The sequence below is a fragment of the Lycium barbarum genome, chromosome 4 (assembly GCF_019175385.1).
Source record: "Lycium barbarum isolate Lr01 chromosome 4, ASM1917538v2, whole genome shotgun sequence".
Taxonomy (NCBI): domain Eukaryota; kingdom Viridiplantae; phylum Streptophyta; class Magnoliopsida; order Solanales; family Solanaceae; genus Lycium; species Lycium barbarum.
In genome coordinates, this window is record NC_083340.1 from 106,415,012 (window position 1) to 106,432,723 (window position 17,712).

General features: G+C 35.8%; 1 protein-coding gene across 1 annotated transcript; it reads right to left on the reverse strand.

Annotated features, from left to right (window-relative positions):
* Positions 1 to 244: 244 nt before the first annotated feature.
* Positions 245 to 11,501, reverse strand: LOC132636183 (protein KINASE OF THE OUTER CHLOROPLAST MEMBRANE 1). The gene is made up of 6 exons (XM_060352906.1): positions 11,360 to 11,501; positions 11,176 to 11,281; positions 8,373 to 8,742; positions 8,205 to 8,296; positions 7,630 to 8,103; positions 245 to 1,389 (listed from the first exon to the last, which is right to left on the reverse strand). The coding sequence occupies exons 2-6, from the start codon at positions 11,268 to 11,270 to the stop codon at positions 429 to 431; spliced, it is 1,992 nt and encodes a 663-aa protein (XP_060208889.1). The 5' UTR covers positions 11,271 to 11,281; positions 11,360 to 11,501; the 3' UTR covers positions 245 to 428.
* Positions 11,502 to 17,712: the final 6,211 nt, after the last annotated feature.

The window sequence follows — 17,712 nt, forward strand, 5'->3', positions numbered from 1 at the left end:
TTTATCTTGACCCAACTTATTTTGAGCAAGCAAATTTAGAGAACTGAATCATAACTGTACGAGGGCACCAAGGGTGTAACCTAACTTTTAGAAGGTATTGAATTTTGACACACTTGACAGAGATGCTGAATTTTTCAGATATTGAAGACTCCGTAACATGAAATGCAACAGTAGGAAAGTGTTTAACAGTCAAAGCAGTTTATTTTTCTATCAGACTGGACAGCAAGGTAATAGTAAGAAAATCTAGAAAGTCAAAATACCATACAGGAACAGTAAAGTATATATACAGCCATCCATCTATTTACAATTATTTAAGTGCTTGTTTATCAGACTTTTGCATGCTCTAAGCTAAGGTCGCAAATAGGACATCCAACTTCCACAGGATGTTCATGTGATCCTCTTAGCTTGGCATTGATAAAGACTTAGGATTACCTAGAGGTAGTTGTTACACTTGTACCTTCTCTGAAAATGATATTTGCCACCTTTGGTGGAAGCCATGCTTTATTACCAGCAGCAGTTTGAACCTCCCCTTGTTGACCTTCAATGAGTATCACCGGGTTGCGCCCCTTTGATCTCCCGACTTTCTTTCCTACAAAAAGGCCAAGCTTCATGGCGGTAAATAGGCCTAATGCAACCAACAATGGTCTAACAGCCCAGTGGAAGTCCTCAAGATGTTGATATTTCTTCACAATACCAGCACTAGAGTTAAAGGAAACGATTTCAACTTCTGCTGGATCAGCCAAGAAACTGCTATTTTCATCACCAAACACTAACATACCGGGAAAATTCACCACAAGACACCCATTAGGTAGCACCTGACAAATTCTACCTGTTGCCCAGTCACCGCCTCGTTTTTGGGGGCACTCAAAGCGCGGACTGAAAGTATCAGGCTTCAACCTTACAAATTGTCCAGCACAGTAAGCTTCTGCCATCTGAAGCTCGGAGCAGTTACCTTTCCAAAAGGTCTCAAGACCTATGAATGCAACAGCAACGTTTCCATCACGACCAATGGAGTGAAGGATACCTACCGATGAATGCTTCTTTCTATCCTCCTTCAAACGTACCCAATCTCCTGCAGCCAAACCAAATGTCACACGCTCCAATGTCGATCCATGAACTCTAAGAGGATCATGGATGCCATGCACCCTCACCAGCATAAATCCGTTTCGTTCTGTGTCTCGTTCCATGCCAACAATGGTACCCTCGGGTACCTCCATGTTTTCAGGTTTACACGAGTTTGGTGGCTTCCTGGATCGCACAGTGTCTCCAATTTGAAGCTGATCCTTCAGGACCAACCACTTAATATAGCCAGTTCCACTTAATTTGTCCAAGTTAAGACGACTTCCCAGATCTCTCCAGCCCCCATCACCATAAGCTGTTTCCAGCGAACTGCAGAGTAGATTGAATTAAATAACTAAGGCATTATGTTGCTAACCATCTTAGGTATAGGCACCTACAGCGTCATGAAAGATAGATGAATAGGCAGATATAAAGAATAAAATGGATCATCCCGCTAAGCTATAAGCAGAGGCAGCCTGGTGCGTTGGTTCAACAACAAAGCTAATACAACATGGGATGTCTAGTGCACCTCACGAGTATGAAGCTATGCCGGGAAAAAGTCTAGCATTTAAGGGGAGAAAGGTTGAGGGGCGGATCCATTACCCTCCGAACTTCAACGCTGAAAACAGCCAATTTCTCCTTTATTTATTTCAAGGATACAGGTTTACGAAGCTTCTAATATGAGCAATCTGCTGCAAGATTGTAACACCTCATTTTCTAGCTCAGAAAAGCATGAGTATAGGATTGTCAAACACTAACAAAGAGGATAAATTAAGAGTTAAAAATCACGAAAAACTCCCCTAAAGTAGGATTCTAGGAAACAGCACTCATATTTTGACCAATGCTCATAAAACCATAATTAACACCATTAGTTACCTATGAAATATTGATAATATTTTGCATACAATTTCAAGTCCCATAGCTTAAATACTCTTTATCAGCTGCTTGTGTGAAAAGAGAAAGATGGGAGAGAAACACTCCCTTCGTCCATTTTTACTTGTCCTATATTGACTTGGCACACCCCTTAGGGAGCCATAAATAGAATGACAATTTTATCATATCATCCCTAAATATTATTAAGTCATCTAATGAGTGAAATCAATAAAACATACTTTAAAAGTTGTACAGCCACTAAGAATTCCATGAACTTTCCAACCCAATAATTAATAATAAGGTTAAAATAGGTATGAAATGGTAAGTTATCTCTTGCTTTTCTAAACTGGAAGAGTAAAAATGGACAACTATTTTTAGTATACAAGAAAAGTACTTGACCAAAAAATTATACAGGAAAAGTCAAAATGGATGGAGAGAGGGAGTATAAGCAAATCAGCCTCCAAGCATCTAGCAAGAAAGATGATAATTTCTTTTTCTTACTTTCAGTTTAAATATCGAACTGTTTCAAAAGTAACCTAATAATAAGAAAAATAATATAATACGAATTACGAACAGTAGAAGAATAAAGGGAAACTAGGCATAAAGGTGCTTTCTCGGTATCCTTTCGGAGGTTCCACTTTACAGTAACGGGGAAAATCTGTCCAGCTGTTGCAAGCAGATAAACTTCACATAAGACAACATGATTTCTGTACATATCAAAATGCTCCTTTAGACAAGGGAAAAACACATAATATAATACCGAGAGAGAGATTTAGGAAGGCACTATAAACATCCCAGTCCACCTTCAGGCTTTAGATTATGCCCCGCATTGTTAGCCAACTATCACACATGTATTTATAGTTCTAGACCTGAAATTCATATTTCACTCTATCCTTTGAGCTCCCGACAAATTTAGACAATGCCATTAAGTTTCACAAGAATTTATGTTGGTATCAGCATAAAGGGAGAAATTATACATCATTCCAGTTCAATTATTTGTCTTATTAGTAGGAGCTGAACTAGTTTATTTATTCTGTATGTGTCAGGAAGGTAACTGCAGTCATGCCTAAAATACAAACACTGCATCGTCCCTAAAATACAAACATTCTAGACAAACTCCAGGTTTCAAATCTTGCAGCAAATTATTTTGGGCCAGCTAATAGAACATCTTGTATTGGTTGTCATTGACAATTTCATGCATCATTCTCATTCCTTGTAGCATATGTCAGATTTAGATAATTTCTTCAAGTTTCACATTTGAAGTTACTTTGGTATCGGCATCATATCTTATTAAAAGGTATTTCAGTATTTCCATAGGATCCTAATGTGTTCACTGGATACGTCATATATGACTTATTAAATGAAACTTTATCAATCAACTTTGATGAGTGCTCAAGAAACGGACAAAACCTACTAATGTAATTATGACGAGGTAATGGAAATAATGTCTGTCTCACACAGAGCAATTATCGCGACTGTCATATAATATGCCATGATACAGATCAAATCAAATAATAAATGACACAACAACAATTGTAGTAAAACACGGCTACAACGTGTTATCGGTGAATTTATCAGTGAAATAAGAAGTAACTTCTAAGGATCTTTCAAGAAATAAAATTACCCGATATTCCTGTATTAAACAATAGCGCATGCCACATAATCTTCTATGGTATATGTCCATCTAAATATCTTAAACATCATTCTCAAAATTTATCAAACTGGCATTCACTTTGTACTATTACCACACGCTTGAGTGTTTTGTAGACATCAAATTTATGCATCTCTCATTCCCTTAATCTTACAGTTAGATTTAGGCAATTTCAATAAGATTCAAGAGTCAAATTTATGATTTAAAACACAAATTGACACCTCTACTTGCATTATTTCACAAATCTGGCCCCAAACGTAGAGTTGTTCCAACTAGACACCTGTAGTTGGTTGGAACACATGCTTAAGCGTCTCTACCTGGTTTATCACAACACGTGTTCATCAAATCCAAACACATGGCTAACATATCATACACAATCCACAAAGTTATGACAGGACGCCATTTTGAAGGATGACCTGGGATAAAAGAAAACGGTTCAGGAGAAAATCTGACCGGGGGTCACACGAAAAACTTTTTTGGCCAACTTCCTCTCCATCTCCAAACTCCCAGACCACCTCTCTACCCCTTTACCATTGTGTGTCAGGTTCCTTAAAACTTCAAAAAGGGAAGAAGACAGCAAAAAGAAAACCCTAAGAAAGAATCTGAAAAGGAGCAGATACCACTACTCATTCCTAGCTGCCATGGGAAGAAAAATTCGAAAAGGGGGCCTTCTTGGGGTTGACTCCGAGGGAAAACAAACATCAACAACCTTGACGGAGTTTGCCCATCTTTGGAGGGAAAACTACTGGTGGCGACCTTGCCAGAAAATCTCGTGGTTGTGCTGCACTGCTGCCCTATCTTCAATGCCCTTTTTGCTCTCCAAAACTCTCTTCTAAACACTAGAAAAGCATATCTACAAAAGGAGCGCTCGGCTGAATTCCAGAAAAGGGACCACCGCCGGAGAAAGCCGTCAACACCGGGTCCTCATGTTTCTTGGTTAGTGCAACCATCTACTCCCCTTACCCTTTCCTCTATCTATTAGAAGAAAACCCAACCTTTCTAACATGGTGAAGTGAGCAGATAACCTCCTCTCCATTGCAGGTTTTGAGGGTCCGAATCCTGTTAACGGCGACTATCTGTTATCGGACTAAACTTATAGCTTTCTTTTCTACCTATAGGTTCTTCGGTTTCTCTCCTTATCCTAGGGGTGGTGATGCTTTTTCATAGTCGGCCCCCAAGTATGATTCATATGCCTTAAGCCATATCAGCCAAATCAAAAGTACACAAGCATGATCAATGGTGAGAGATACTCAGAACATGTGTTTGGAAAAACTAGAGGCGTTTAGTTGGGAAAACATGAAGTTAGGGAGGGAGCCAACTTTACAAAGTCATGCAAGTACTGCTGCAATGGAAGGGGGAGGGTCTGTAGTATTTGAAGCACTAGAGTGATCCAGTAGCCGGTAAAGGGCGTAGAAGTTCCAACTGCTACACCACACTATACTTGGATCTACACATTTACAGAGCTAACCTCCGTCCAGTGCCTGGCAAAGCTAAGGGGGCTTCAATCCCTTTATCGAGAAGAAAGCTCGCCTTCCCGTTGATCATTGTAATCAAGGAACTTGGTGTTTGAATTCTATATGCACCTTCATCAGATAAGTAATAAAAGAATTGGGTATTGGCATCAAAATATTGTTACCAGGCGTTTGAATAAGCCATGCAACTTGCATCATTTTAAAGGCAAAAGCTTAAACAAATGATTATCTTGTGCCAAGGTGAGGGCAGGTTATACTTCAACTCACTTATACCCAAACTGAACTGCTTCTCCTAAAATTGAAATTGGGTGTTACAATACTTATCCATATAATTTTTCCCCTTTAAGGAGAATTTCTTCCCCAATAATCACATCCTTGAACTTCCTGTATATATGTTTTTCTTTTATAAGTAAAATGAGCTTTTTAACAGATATGCACCAAGTTGGTGCCAGATTCGTACAATAAAACTTATACAGCAGCTTTTAGGTAAACTTTTTCTGCTGCTCAAATTTCATTTACACCTGTATGCCTACAGTCTACTCTCTATAACTTAATATATCATATATCAACTATAACTTAATGTTGACAGATTACCCAAGGACAAACATTGTTCTAACTGCAAAAGTCGAATAACGATAATACCTAATATCAATAATCTTTCAAGAAAACCTATTTACTTGAGCAAAAAAAAAAAAATCTTTCAAAAAAACCCCTCTAGAGTATCAGTTATCAGAAAGGATTGTTAGATGAGCTTGCTCATTTGCGAGTCATAGTGTTCTGGGTGATACATTTCATACCATGAAGTTGTAACAACAATAATACTATTTTTTTTTTTCCAAAGATGAAAATAGAAAAGAATTAGGGTATATCAGATTTCTTAGAGTTCTTTTCCATAAAGGTAGAATAAATCGTTAATATTTCAGGAAAATACTAGTAAAATTGCTAATTTTATGATTAACACTTCTCATATTCATAAAACTTCTGCCTCACAAGAAAACCAACTATTAGAGAGTTGATTACAGTTGGCAAAGTTCAACAACTATAAGTTTCCTTGTAAAATTGTAACAGCAATCGTTATGAACCTGAATGACTGATCCATATTTACTGTTCCAGAGTGAAGAAGCATGAGTCAATTTAACAGGTTTCTGACCAAGCCTTTGCTGCATTTTACTACTCATGTGTAACTTCACCTTTAAGGCTATTCCAAATTTCCAACAAACATCCAGGTTCCTAGATTCTCTTATTTGTTTTGTTTTTCAACATCAACACACTTTACTTCCTCTATGCTCTTGTTCACATCTAAGTAAACAAAATGATACCAGACATTCCTTGTTTTTTAGAAAGGATACTATAGAAATCATAATATGATTTTATATCCCTAATCAGGTAATGATTACCATTACGCCACCAGAACCTTCCTTATTATTTCTGCCACAAAGAAGCCACCAACAAGCCAACAATTTTCATAATTTCTGGTTCATTATAAGCTAGTGAGTAGTGATCCTCTTGATTGTCTTACAACATCAATGTTAAGCTCGTAGATAACCATAGCACTTAGTATACCTGTCAAATCTTCCAGTAGTGAGATTTGTATAAAAAGCTTAGAAGTCCATCTTGGACTTTGTGTACCACCATCTACATTTTTCCTAGGACTCAAATTCATGCTCATGCTGAAATGTCAAGTCCTCTTAGCCTGATAATAATTAGTGTAACCTTACTCGCAAGGTCTAACATCCTACTGGATCAATCAAGCATGGAACAGAAGAAAAATCCTGGTAAATATTTGTTGAGCACCTAGAAACTGAGGATACAGAGTCAAATCTGCATTTAGTACCTCCCAGAACCCAAAAAGGAAGGCAGAGGAATCTTTTGTTCTGTTAAACTAGTGCTGCTGCATGGATTAACAACTACACATTGCTTTGGAGATACAGCATGAAAATTCTGATAAACTTCCCAGTCAATTTCAAATGAATACATCCTAATAGCTGAACACCAGAAATTTGAAATGGAAAGTGAAATCTTCAAGCACACATTTTTCTGGTCAAGAGCAAGAATACTTTACACGATGCTGTAGCGCACAACAGAGAAACCATTACAGATTAAAAAAATAAAATAAACTAAGCTACTGGTAAATACATCCTAATAGCTGAACACCAGCAATTTAAAATGGAAAGTGAAATCTTCAAGCACACATTTTTCTGGTCAAGAGCAAGAATACTTTTCATGATGCCGTAGCGCACAACAGAGAAACCATTACAGATTTTAAAAAAAATTAAACTAGTGGTATGGTATTCAAGTTAGAGCTATGTCTATTTAAAAAAAAAAAAATTAGAGCTAATATTCCCACACAAAACAAGAAGCATACAAGATAGAGCTTAATCCAGACTGTAGCCTCTAAAGCGGAACATGTTCTGTTGTTTCTTTAGAACTAATTATAGTGGACGTATCAGATATGAGATATCAAATCCCTAAGCTAACCAGTTTCATAACTTCGACTCTTTGAGAAAATGAAAAATATACAAGTCTTAATATTAGCTTCTGATAAACTTCCCAGAGAAAGTTCATGTTTGATACCTTAGGAATGCTTGCAATATGTCTCCCATCAGCGGGCGATTCCTGAAATCATACTCAAAACAACCAATTATGACATTTTCCACCGCAGGAGGGAGACCTCCAGGAATATGTGGTTTCTCTTGTCTCTGTACAATAGATTTATGTATTTCATCAACTGATTTACCACTCCATGGCTGAGAACCAGTCAGCATCTCCACAATGCTGCAACCGAATCCCCATGAATCCGTTTCAAAGGATATGGGACCTCTAACTTCTGGCTGCCATTGTTCTGGAGCCATGTAATTTGGGCTACCAAGTCTTCTTGACATATCTGAACTTAGCAAAGGAACTCCAAGAAGCAGATAAGGAATCCCAATGTCCCCCAAAACTGCATCATCATTTTCATTCAAAAGGAAATTATGTGGTTTAAGATTAAGAATCAAGATCTCCTTAGAGTGTAGCTCCATTATCCCACGAGCAAGATCAGTCCCATACCTGTTATGATCAGCAGAAGGCATAAATCATAATATCATATTTTCCCACATACTTCAGTATGGATCCAAAACTCATTTTCAATCAAATTATGGAAAAATTGCCTGATAACATCTTGCAAGGACATCTTTCCTCCCTTCACATGAGCCATTTTATCACCAATCGAACCTTCATAGAACTTCATGACAATGCATAGCTGCAGGCATGTTTGAAGTATTTCAGAAAGGCAGCACAAATTGTAGCATTGACATTAATACAAGAAAATAGTTCACCTTTCCATTAATCACAGAGAGTCCCTGAAGCATGCAAACATGTTGTAGTCCTTGACACTGAGTAAACAAATTTGCCAGACGATCTAAGACAACATTGATGTTATCCTCCTTCATAGGATGCAACATCTTAACAGCTACTTCATGATACTCGTCATAATCTGCAGTTGTTTGGTGACGAGTTGCTAACCAAACATCGCCAAAAACACCCCTTCCAATTCTATGTCTAAGTTTAATAGTTGCAGGCTCAATCCATGGGCTACTCTGGCTAGAAGATGCCACCACAGTTGTAAGGTGATCAGAAACACCTTCAACAATCTCAAAGTCAAATGAAGATGTTGGCTGCTTAACCCCAGCTTTCCCCGCCATTCTCCTGTAATAAGACATCTTATTTTCTAAAGATAGTAATTGAAGCACACAGGACAGCAACCCAGAAGTAAACTGAAAATCCATATTTATTAAGTTAGAGATTATCTCAGCGAAGGGAACAAATATTCATCTTTGGAGGAGAGATACAATAACATAAAAAATGGTCAAACCTTTATTACATTAGAACAAGCAAACTACATATCTACTACTCCCTCCATTCCAATTTGTTTCCGTCCCAATTTGTTTGACACTTTTCGCTTTTCGAGAGTCAAACGAGTTTTCTTTGACCGTAGTTTTTTCATATGTATTTTAATTATTATAAATTTTTAGTTACGGTGACTTATAGTACTTTTTACATAGTTTTCAAATATGTAAATTTTATTTCGAAAAATTTAAAGATTCTATGTTCAAACACACGGTCAAAATTAAGAAGTTTGACTCTCGAAAAGCGAAAAGTGTCAAACTAATTGGGATGGAGGGAGTATATAAAATCTTGTAATGGAAGATGATCAAACTGTAAAGCAGCTCTTGTACACCCTTTTTTTTTTTTTCACTTTGTTGAAAGTTTAAACAGTCTTCTAAGTTTCCCTCGCTCTAGACTCAAAAAGTTTCTTGGATGCACACAATAAAGGAAAGTCAACCAATTGGAGGCAATATCCAGATATACTAATACTTGTTGTCTCTTCTGCTTCGGTTTCTTACTACCTTGCTATCTTGCTGTTTTTCATGCTTATGTTTGGATAAATGTTGTGTTTATGCTTTACTTGAGCCGAGGGTCTATTGGAGACAGTCTCTCTACCTGCACAAGGTAGGGGTAAGGTCTGTGTACAAACTACCCTCCCCAGACCCCCCTTGTGGGATTACACTGGGCATGTTGTTGTTGTTCATATTAACAATTCTTCATACATTTGAACTGCTAAAACAACTATGTCTCACTCCTTTCTCTCTACTGTCATTCCATCGCACCAAACTTAAGAGACTCCTTTCAACCATTGGAGATGTAAGTAACAGGAACCTCAATCCATCTAGATGGTATCACTATGTTTTTCTTTTTCTTTTTCTTTTTTTTATTTTATATACGAATAGTTGGCATTCCATATACTGTGATACCTTGTTTCCATGTCCTCTTCTTAGCTAAGTTCTATAATTTGTTTTCTACTTTTTCCTTGATACTATTCAAGCTTATACTAAAAGTGAAACTGAAATTTCCCCACCAATCCCACCCCCCAGAAAGAAAAGGTGACCGGTGATTGTAACTAGAGGTGGCAATTTGAGCCCATATTTAGAAAATTAGCCCATTTAACCCACATTTTACTGAGTTGGATCACTAATATTTTAGGTGGGTATATGGAACACACTAGACACAATAACAACTCATTTTGTAAATTTCTTACCTCCCACCACCCACCCCCCCTTCCCCCCCCCCCCACACACACACAATTTTTCTATTTCATATACTTTATTTTACTTTCATAAAAAATGGAAAAAAAAAAAATTCTCCCCCCCCCCCCCCCCCCCCCGGCCTCCCCAAAATTTCAATTTCATATATTTTACTTTTATAAAAAATGGAAAAAAAGTTCTTACCCCCACCCCCCTCCCCCGCCAAATTTCAATTTCATATATTTTACTTCTATAAAAAATTTAGTAAAAATTTCTTACCTTCCACCCCACCCCTAAAATTTCTATTTCATAATATCAATTATGAATATATGAAAAAAATAATTTAACCTGACAAAAGAAAATTATAAACATTACACTTGAAATAATATACACTTGTATAATATGGGCTAAGCCGTAACCAACCCACCCATTTATAACCCAACCCATATTTACCCAAATGAAATATGAGCGATTTGAAACTCAACCCGTTTTTGTTCAAACCATTTTCAACCAAACCCACCGATTCGCCACCCCTAATTGTAACTAATAAAAGAGATAATGATCCAAAACACACTTGACCTATCAGTTTTTCTCGAGGTTCACACCCTACTATCAGTTGTCTATTTTCCTATCTAAATTATCACTATGTATTAAAACATACCTACTTGAGCACATGATAGTTCAAGTAGGAAAAAGGAATAACTGATAATTGGCTTGAGGTGTGTTTTAGGGAACAACTGATACTTGGCATGAGGTGTGTTTTAATACAAAAGTGAAGGTTCAGGTAGGAAAAAAAAAAAACTGAAAGTTAGGTTGTGAAACTCGGGAATGATAGTTCATGTGTGCTTTTCACCGTTAACTCCTCATAAAACCAACAGTATCCAAACTCGCACACACTTTTCAAGAAACTTAAACAAACACCCATGATCAGAGAAAAATTCTTTGAGGACAAATTCTCACAATATTTGAGGAAAAAAAAAGATACCCAAAGAAAAAGTCAAATAATAGACGATGAAACACACAAGTTTTGAACAAGAAAGCAAAGGGTGGCACTTACTTGTAGGAAATTGAAAAAGGAATGAACAGAACCCCCAAAAACTGAACACACAAGTTAAGAAATTTCGACGAATTGAAGTGACTAAAACCGATCATTTGCACTGAACCTGCAAAAATGAAAAGAAAGAAAAATTGAACTGTAGGAGAAGTAAAAAAGAAAAGACAAGTGAGAAGAAAAAGGAAACCTTTGTAAAAAGATTCGGGAATTTGTTGGTTTTTGTAGGACAAAAATAATAAAGGGAAAAAGAGAGTAAATGTGGAGAGGAGTCAGCATAATGAGAATGGTATTGTGTCACGTCCATACGTTACGCTTGCTTCTTCTACTACCCCCTACCTCATCAACGTCATCCTCTAGTTCTTATCAATTAGAAAATGATGGGGAATAAAATGGAGTGTTATGAAATATATTATGGATGTCCAATACACAAATATAATGTTTCTCCTCCATCATCTTAATGGTTCCTTCATTTTCCTCCACCATCTTAATGGTTCCTCCATTTTTTCATATATTGAATGCATATGTAGCACTATAAATAGAGGCATAAGTTTTCATATGAAATACACTTGTAACACATTTTGGAAGAATAGTAAAAATCTCTCCTCTTTTGTCATTCTATTTCTATGGTTTTCATCCTTTAATATTGTGACTCTTTTAGCTTCATTTTATAAAACGTTATCAGCACGAAGTTCTAACCAATTGAGATAGTAAAATGTTGCCAGTAGCATCCTTAAGTGTTGATAATACCGTGGCTTTATGCGAGGGTTCCAGGTAAGTAATACTCTTCAATATATTCACTGAATACTTTTGTAAACTCTTCAAGATAAAACACACTTTAGTCATCGAATGTTGAATTTTTCACGTTGCCATGTCTAATAGCCAAAACATCTTTTATGTTGTTCCATGTTTATCACGAAAGCTTATATGCCATATTTGGAATCCAAATTTAATTCACGTATGAAACAATCTTATATATGGATGGGTATGCTGAAGTTATAAACATGGATATTTTGATCTATATATGGCTGGATTCCCTTTTTAGGAGTGGTTAATCTATGCTTTGTTATACTGCTTGAACGTGTCCAACTAAAGTCATGCCCTAGATCCCCTTATTTATATCTTTTGAATTCTTCAAGTTATACACCTTTGATTCTAACTATGAGCAGAAACAAATTTGCTAGTACTTCGGCAGAACTTGAATAAAGAGAAATCATTATTGCTCCTGAAAAGCAATACGTGATGAGGCATCAAAATTATGGTTGATGCAATTTTTGGTTACTGTCTATCAATATGTAAATTTATTCTATAATAATTTTGTAAATTTAATATATCACGGTGCTACATATTAGCTCCTAAAGTAATATTTGCTTTGAAGTCAGGTATACTCTGAAAGATATGTTAGAGAAAATTTCTCTACATCATATTTATGCCTCGATTTGCTTCAGAAGTAACAATATGTTAAAAGAGGTACTAAGGTATCATTATTTGATATGATTAAGCCACTTTCAGATATATTTCATTCCTGAAGAATGAAACTTCTAATAAATGTTACAAATACGGATCTATTCCCTGAAGTGAATGTGATAGTATGTAGTAAAGTTTATAAATATGGACGTGCTCTTGGTTGTGAAGAAATTACGACTCAACTCCAAAAGAGGTAGAATGATTGAGAAGAAATATTTCGAATATTCTATGCTTTACTCCCGGAGTAGTAAACTCATAAATCTGCTCCCGAAGTAGCAAAACTTTGAACTCTACTCCGAATGTTATAATCTTCGAGCTCTACTCCCCAAGTAGTAGAATTCTGAAATTTACTCTTGAAGTAGTAAATAACTCTAAGATCTACTCCTGAAGTAGTAAGACCTTAAAATTTACTCTCGAAGTAGTAAACATTTAAACTTTACTCCCGAAGTGGTAAAACTTTAAACTTTACTCATGAAGCAGAAAGAATCGGTAAAATATTTGAGAAATATTCTGAAGCAATATCTTCTTGTGCTTAAGGAAAATAACGAGTTATTGATAAATGTCGTATAGCAAGCACATTTGAATAATCAGGATTCATTTCCCGAAGTGAATGAAGAAATACCACAACCTATCTCTTAGAGAGATAAAATACAAGGAATATACATTTTATTTGTGTGGTATGAAATTAAGGCATTGCAACACGTACCTATCGTATATAGAAACATCTTGAATAATTTTATTAAAGTATCATTTTAAAGAAAAAGGAAGCAGAGTAAAGTGCTTTCTACTATAACCACATTGATAAATTATGGTTAGTTGTTATTGATTTCCTTGAAGGAAATAAACATTGGTGTATCCCTTTCCTGAAGGGTGTGATTACTATGTGGTTGCTGCTTTGATACAAAATATTCAGATGTTAATGGCTAGTCTCCTTGAAGGAGATATTTGAAATACTGAAGTTAGAACTTAATGTTTACTTTTCGTAATTTACAATTTATAATGTCCATTTAATTACTGTTTCTTTCATGACACCAGTAGTGTCTAACCTATTTTTTCCCCATGATACTAGCAGTATCTACGCAATATTTGGTGATACAAAAATCAAGGACTCCAGAAGAGATAATTGTTTGTTTACGAGTATCATGACACCAACAATGTTCAAATAATATCTGATTATGAAAAATAAATTAAAGTCTCTTGAAGAGGTTATACATGATTGCACCATTTATCCCAGATCGTAATTGTTATAAATCGTAGTAAACCTGAAGTTTACTAGCAATAAAATTGGTTATCACATTGGGACTACAAATGATTGGAAAATTGAATATTTTTAAGTTACTATGGGTAAGAAATATGTATATGAAACGTTACCCGAGTATGATGAATCACATGTCACAATAAACCAGAAGTTTATGACATAAAATCTCATGCAATATTAAACCAGAAGTTTACTAAAATAAATAGCACTCGTCATGGTAAACTTAAGTTTTACGGATACGGATATAGATAATTTTATTAGTTGGAAATACCATTTTGGTTGTCCTGATTTAAATCTGATGTGCTAATTGAGTATTAAAAACATATTGAAGAACTAGAAGATTCTTCAAAAATTTGTTTGTGTTGCTTGTTCTCATGATAAGTTGATTACACCAGCTAATGTTGGGACTGAATCCCCAAAATTCTGAAAAATATAAAAGGTGAATGTGGGCCCCTTCACCTGCAATGTGATGTCTTAAATAGATGCATCTATGAGACGGTCACATGTATGTTTATTGTCAACTGGCAGTTTGACATTTACGAAGTTGCTTGCTCAAAATGATTGAGTTGGAAGCACAATTTTCAGAATACGTAATCAAGACAATCATCTTGATAATGCTGGTTTATATCTAAGTTGGTTTGGCATTAGATGCTTCCATAATACAGCTAAACCATTGCTTATGAGAACAGAGTTTCAGATGTTGGTCTGAGATATGATATATTGCATACAACAACATTTGTATGCTTCAGATCAATAAATTTTGATAAATTTTGATAAATTCTCCCCTCATATTTGGTTCAGGGTCAGGAACTAGATATTTCCATCTTTTAGCATTTGATGTGCGGTACATAATTAATGGATATACCATGATGCACACAGATGGATTTTCCCAAAGAAAATGGGGACATATGTCACTAAAATAGGGGAGAGAGAATAAGCAGCTAAGAAATATGTTGTGAATTATCATCAGTATGATCCTCAGATAATTCAAGTCAAATGCTGGAAGCATTTGCTGACCCAACTATTTCATATTTCATCTGAAAAATGCTCCTAATGTCCCTGAAGGATAGAGTCTACAACATGCATGGAACATGGTAGACCAATTGGTTCTAAATATAATAATCCTTGAAAAAGGGAGGAGCAAATGATCATAATAAGGAGGCAAAATGCTCTTGAAGAGCCGACGACATAACACTTCATGAAACCTTATGCGAGGTTCAGGTACCTGAAAATGATGAAGTGATGAGATCTCAGTAAGGTATGTCGAATTGCGAACCGATACAAAATGATATCTTGTCGAAGATATCTTTGATACAATATGACGCGCAATATTGTATAAGATTGTGAGGATCTGAGTACTACGTCTCTTAAATCATGTTGATGTAGAAATAATTACCAAGTAAAATGATGCATCTTGGTAAACGTAATGTTTATTGGACCAGCAGTCCAAACATCAGAAAATGTCACATTATTTATACTGATGGATGCTATCACAGCCTATGTGGCTTACTTGATGAAATTTATATGAAAATTCCTGAAGGATATAAAATGCCTGAAGCATTTGGTTTAAAGTCTCGGGAAATGTATTCAATCAGATTACAAAGATCATTATATGGTTTAAAACAATCAGGGCGCATGTGGTATAATCGCCTAAGTGAGTACTTGATAAATGAAGGATATATAAATGATGCCATTTGTCCATGTGTTTTTATTAAGAAAACAAAATCAGGATTCATTATACTTGCTGTTTATGTTGATGACATAAATCTCATTGGAACTCCAGAAGAGCTCCAAGAGGTGATTGAATATTTGAAGGAAGAATTTGAGATGAAAGATCTCGGAAAGACAAAACTCTGTCTTGGTCTGAAAATTGAACATTTCGCAAAAGGGATCTTTATCCATCAATCTGCCTATACTGAGAAAGTTTTAAAACGATTTTACACGGACAATGCGCATCCTTTAAGTACTCCAATGGTTGTTCGCTCACTTGAAGTGAGTAAAGATCCGTTCCGACCTCAAGAAGAAAATGAAGAGCTTCTTGGTCCTGAAGTACCATATCTTAGTGCAATTGGTGCACTTATGTATCTTGCTAACGCTACAAGACCTGACATAGCGTTCTCTGTTAATTTGCTAGCAAGATATAGCTCTTCTCCTACCCGAAGACATTGGAACGGAGTTAAGCATATATTGCGATATCTGAAGGGAACTAGCGATATGGGTCTGTTTTATACTAACAAAGGTAGTACAGATCTTGTTGGTTATGCAGATGCAGGTTATTTATCTGATCCACATGAAGCTCGATCTCAAACAGGCTATCTGTTTACATGCGGAGGTACTGCTATATCATGGCGATCCATAAAGCAGTCCATTGTTGCTACTTCTTCGAATCATGCTGAGATAATAGCTATTCATGAAGCAAGTCGAGAATGTGTGTGGTTGAGATCAGTGATACATTTCATCAGAGAAAGATGTGGCTTGAAGTGTGATATAAAAATACCCACAGTATTATATGAAGATAATGCTGCATGCATAGCTCAATTAAAGGGAGGATTTATAAAAGGAGATAGAACGAAGCACATTTCACCAAAGTTATTTTTCACATATGATCTCCAGAAGAATGGTGATCTTGATGTGCAACAAATTCGTTCAAGTGACAATCCTGCAGATTTGTTCACCAAATCTTTGCCAACTTCAACTCTTGAGAAAATGATATTCAAGATTGGAATGCGAAGACTCCGACATCTGAATATTGGTCTTCGTCAGGGGGAGTGAAATACGTGTTGTACTCTTTTTTCCTTAACCAAGTTTTGTCCCATTGGGTTTTCTTGGTAAGGTTTTTAATGAGGCAACTCTCAAAGCGTATTACTAGATATGTGTACTCTTTTTCCTTCATTGAGGCTTTTTCCCACAGGGTTTTTCCCAATAAGGTTTTTAACGATGCATATCATCTATGGACATCCAAGGGGGAGTGTTATGAAATATATTATGGATGTCCAATACACAAATATAATGCTTCTCCTCCACCATCTTAATGGTTCCTCCATTTTCCTCCACCATCTTAATGGTTCCTCCATTTTCTCATATATTGAATGCATATGTAGCACTATAAATAGAGGCATAAGTTTTCATATGAAATACACTTGTAACACATTTTGGAAGAATAGTAAAAATCTCTCCTCTTTTGTCATTCTATTTCTATGGTTTTCATCCTTTAATATTGTGACTCTTTTAGCTTCATTTTATAACAGAGAAAGATTTTTTTTTCTTTGTTTCTCATTTGTGTCCGATATTTGTTTAGGAGTCCTGCTACTCCATTCATATTTGCGTCTCATAGGGCCTCATTTGGGAGTAACACTGCTTACTCAGGATTTGAACCCCGAAATCTCTAACTAAATGAGAAGCAAACTCATGGACTGCAAAACATCTTTGGGAGTCTTTAGAAAGAAAATCTACTAAGTCTTTTCTTTGAATAATGATTTCATAGCTGCTAAGGGTGTGCATCGATTGATATGCTACGGGTTTTAAATATTTTGATTCGATATTTTTTATATTTGATTTCTTAAAGTATTATATCAAATATTATAGTTAATTAAATTCAATATAATTTGAATATTTCAATTTATTTATTTGGAAACTTCAATTTGTTCTAATTGAATACAACACTGTAAATTTTTTTAAGATTTAAAGAATCTTGTACAAACATCAAAACAAGGTTGCCTTGGGAACTTTCCGTTTTAGAGAATGAGTTGGAGAAGAAACCTACATGATCATATATGAACTTTTGTACTGGACTACAAAGAAGATATAGGTGAGAAACT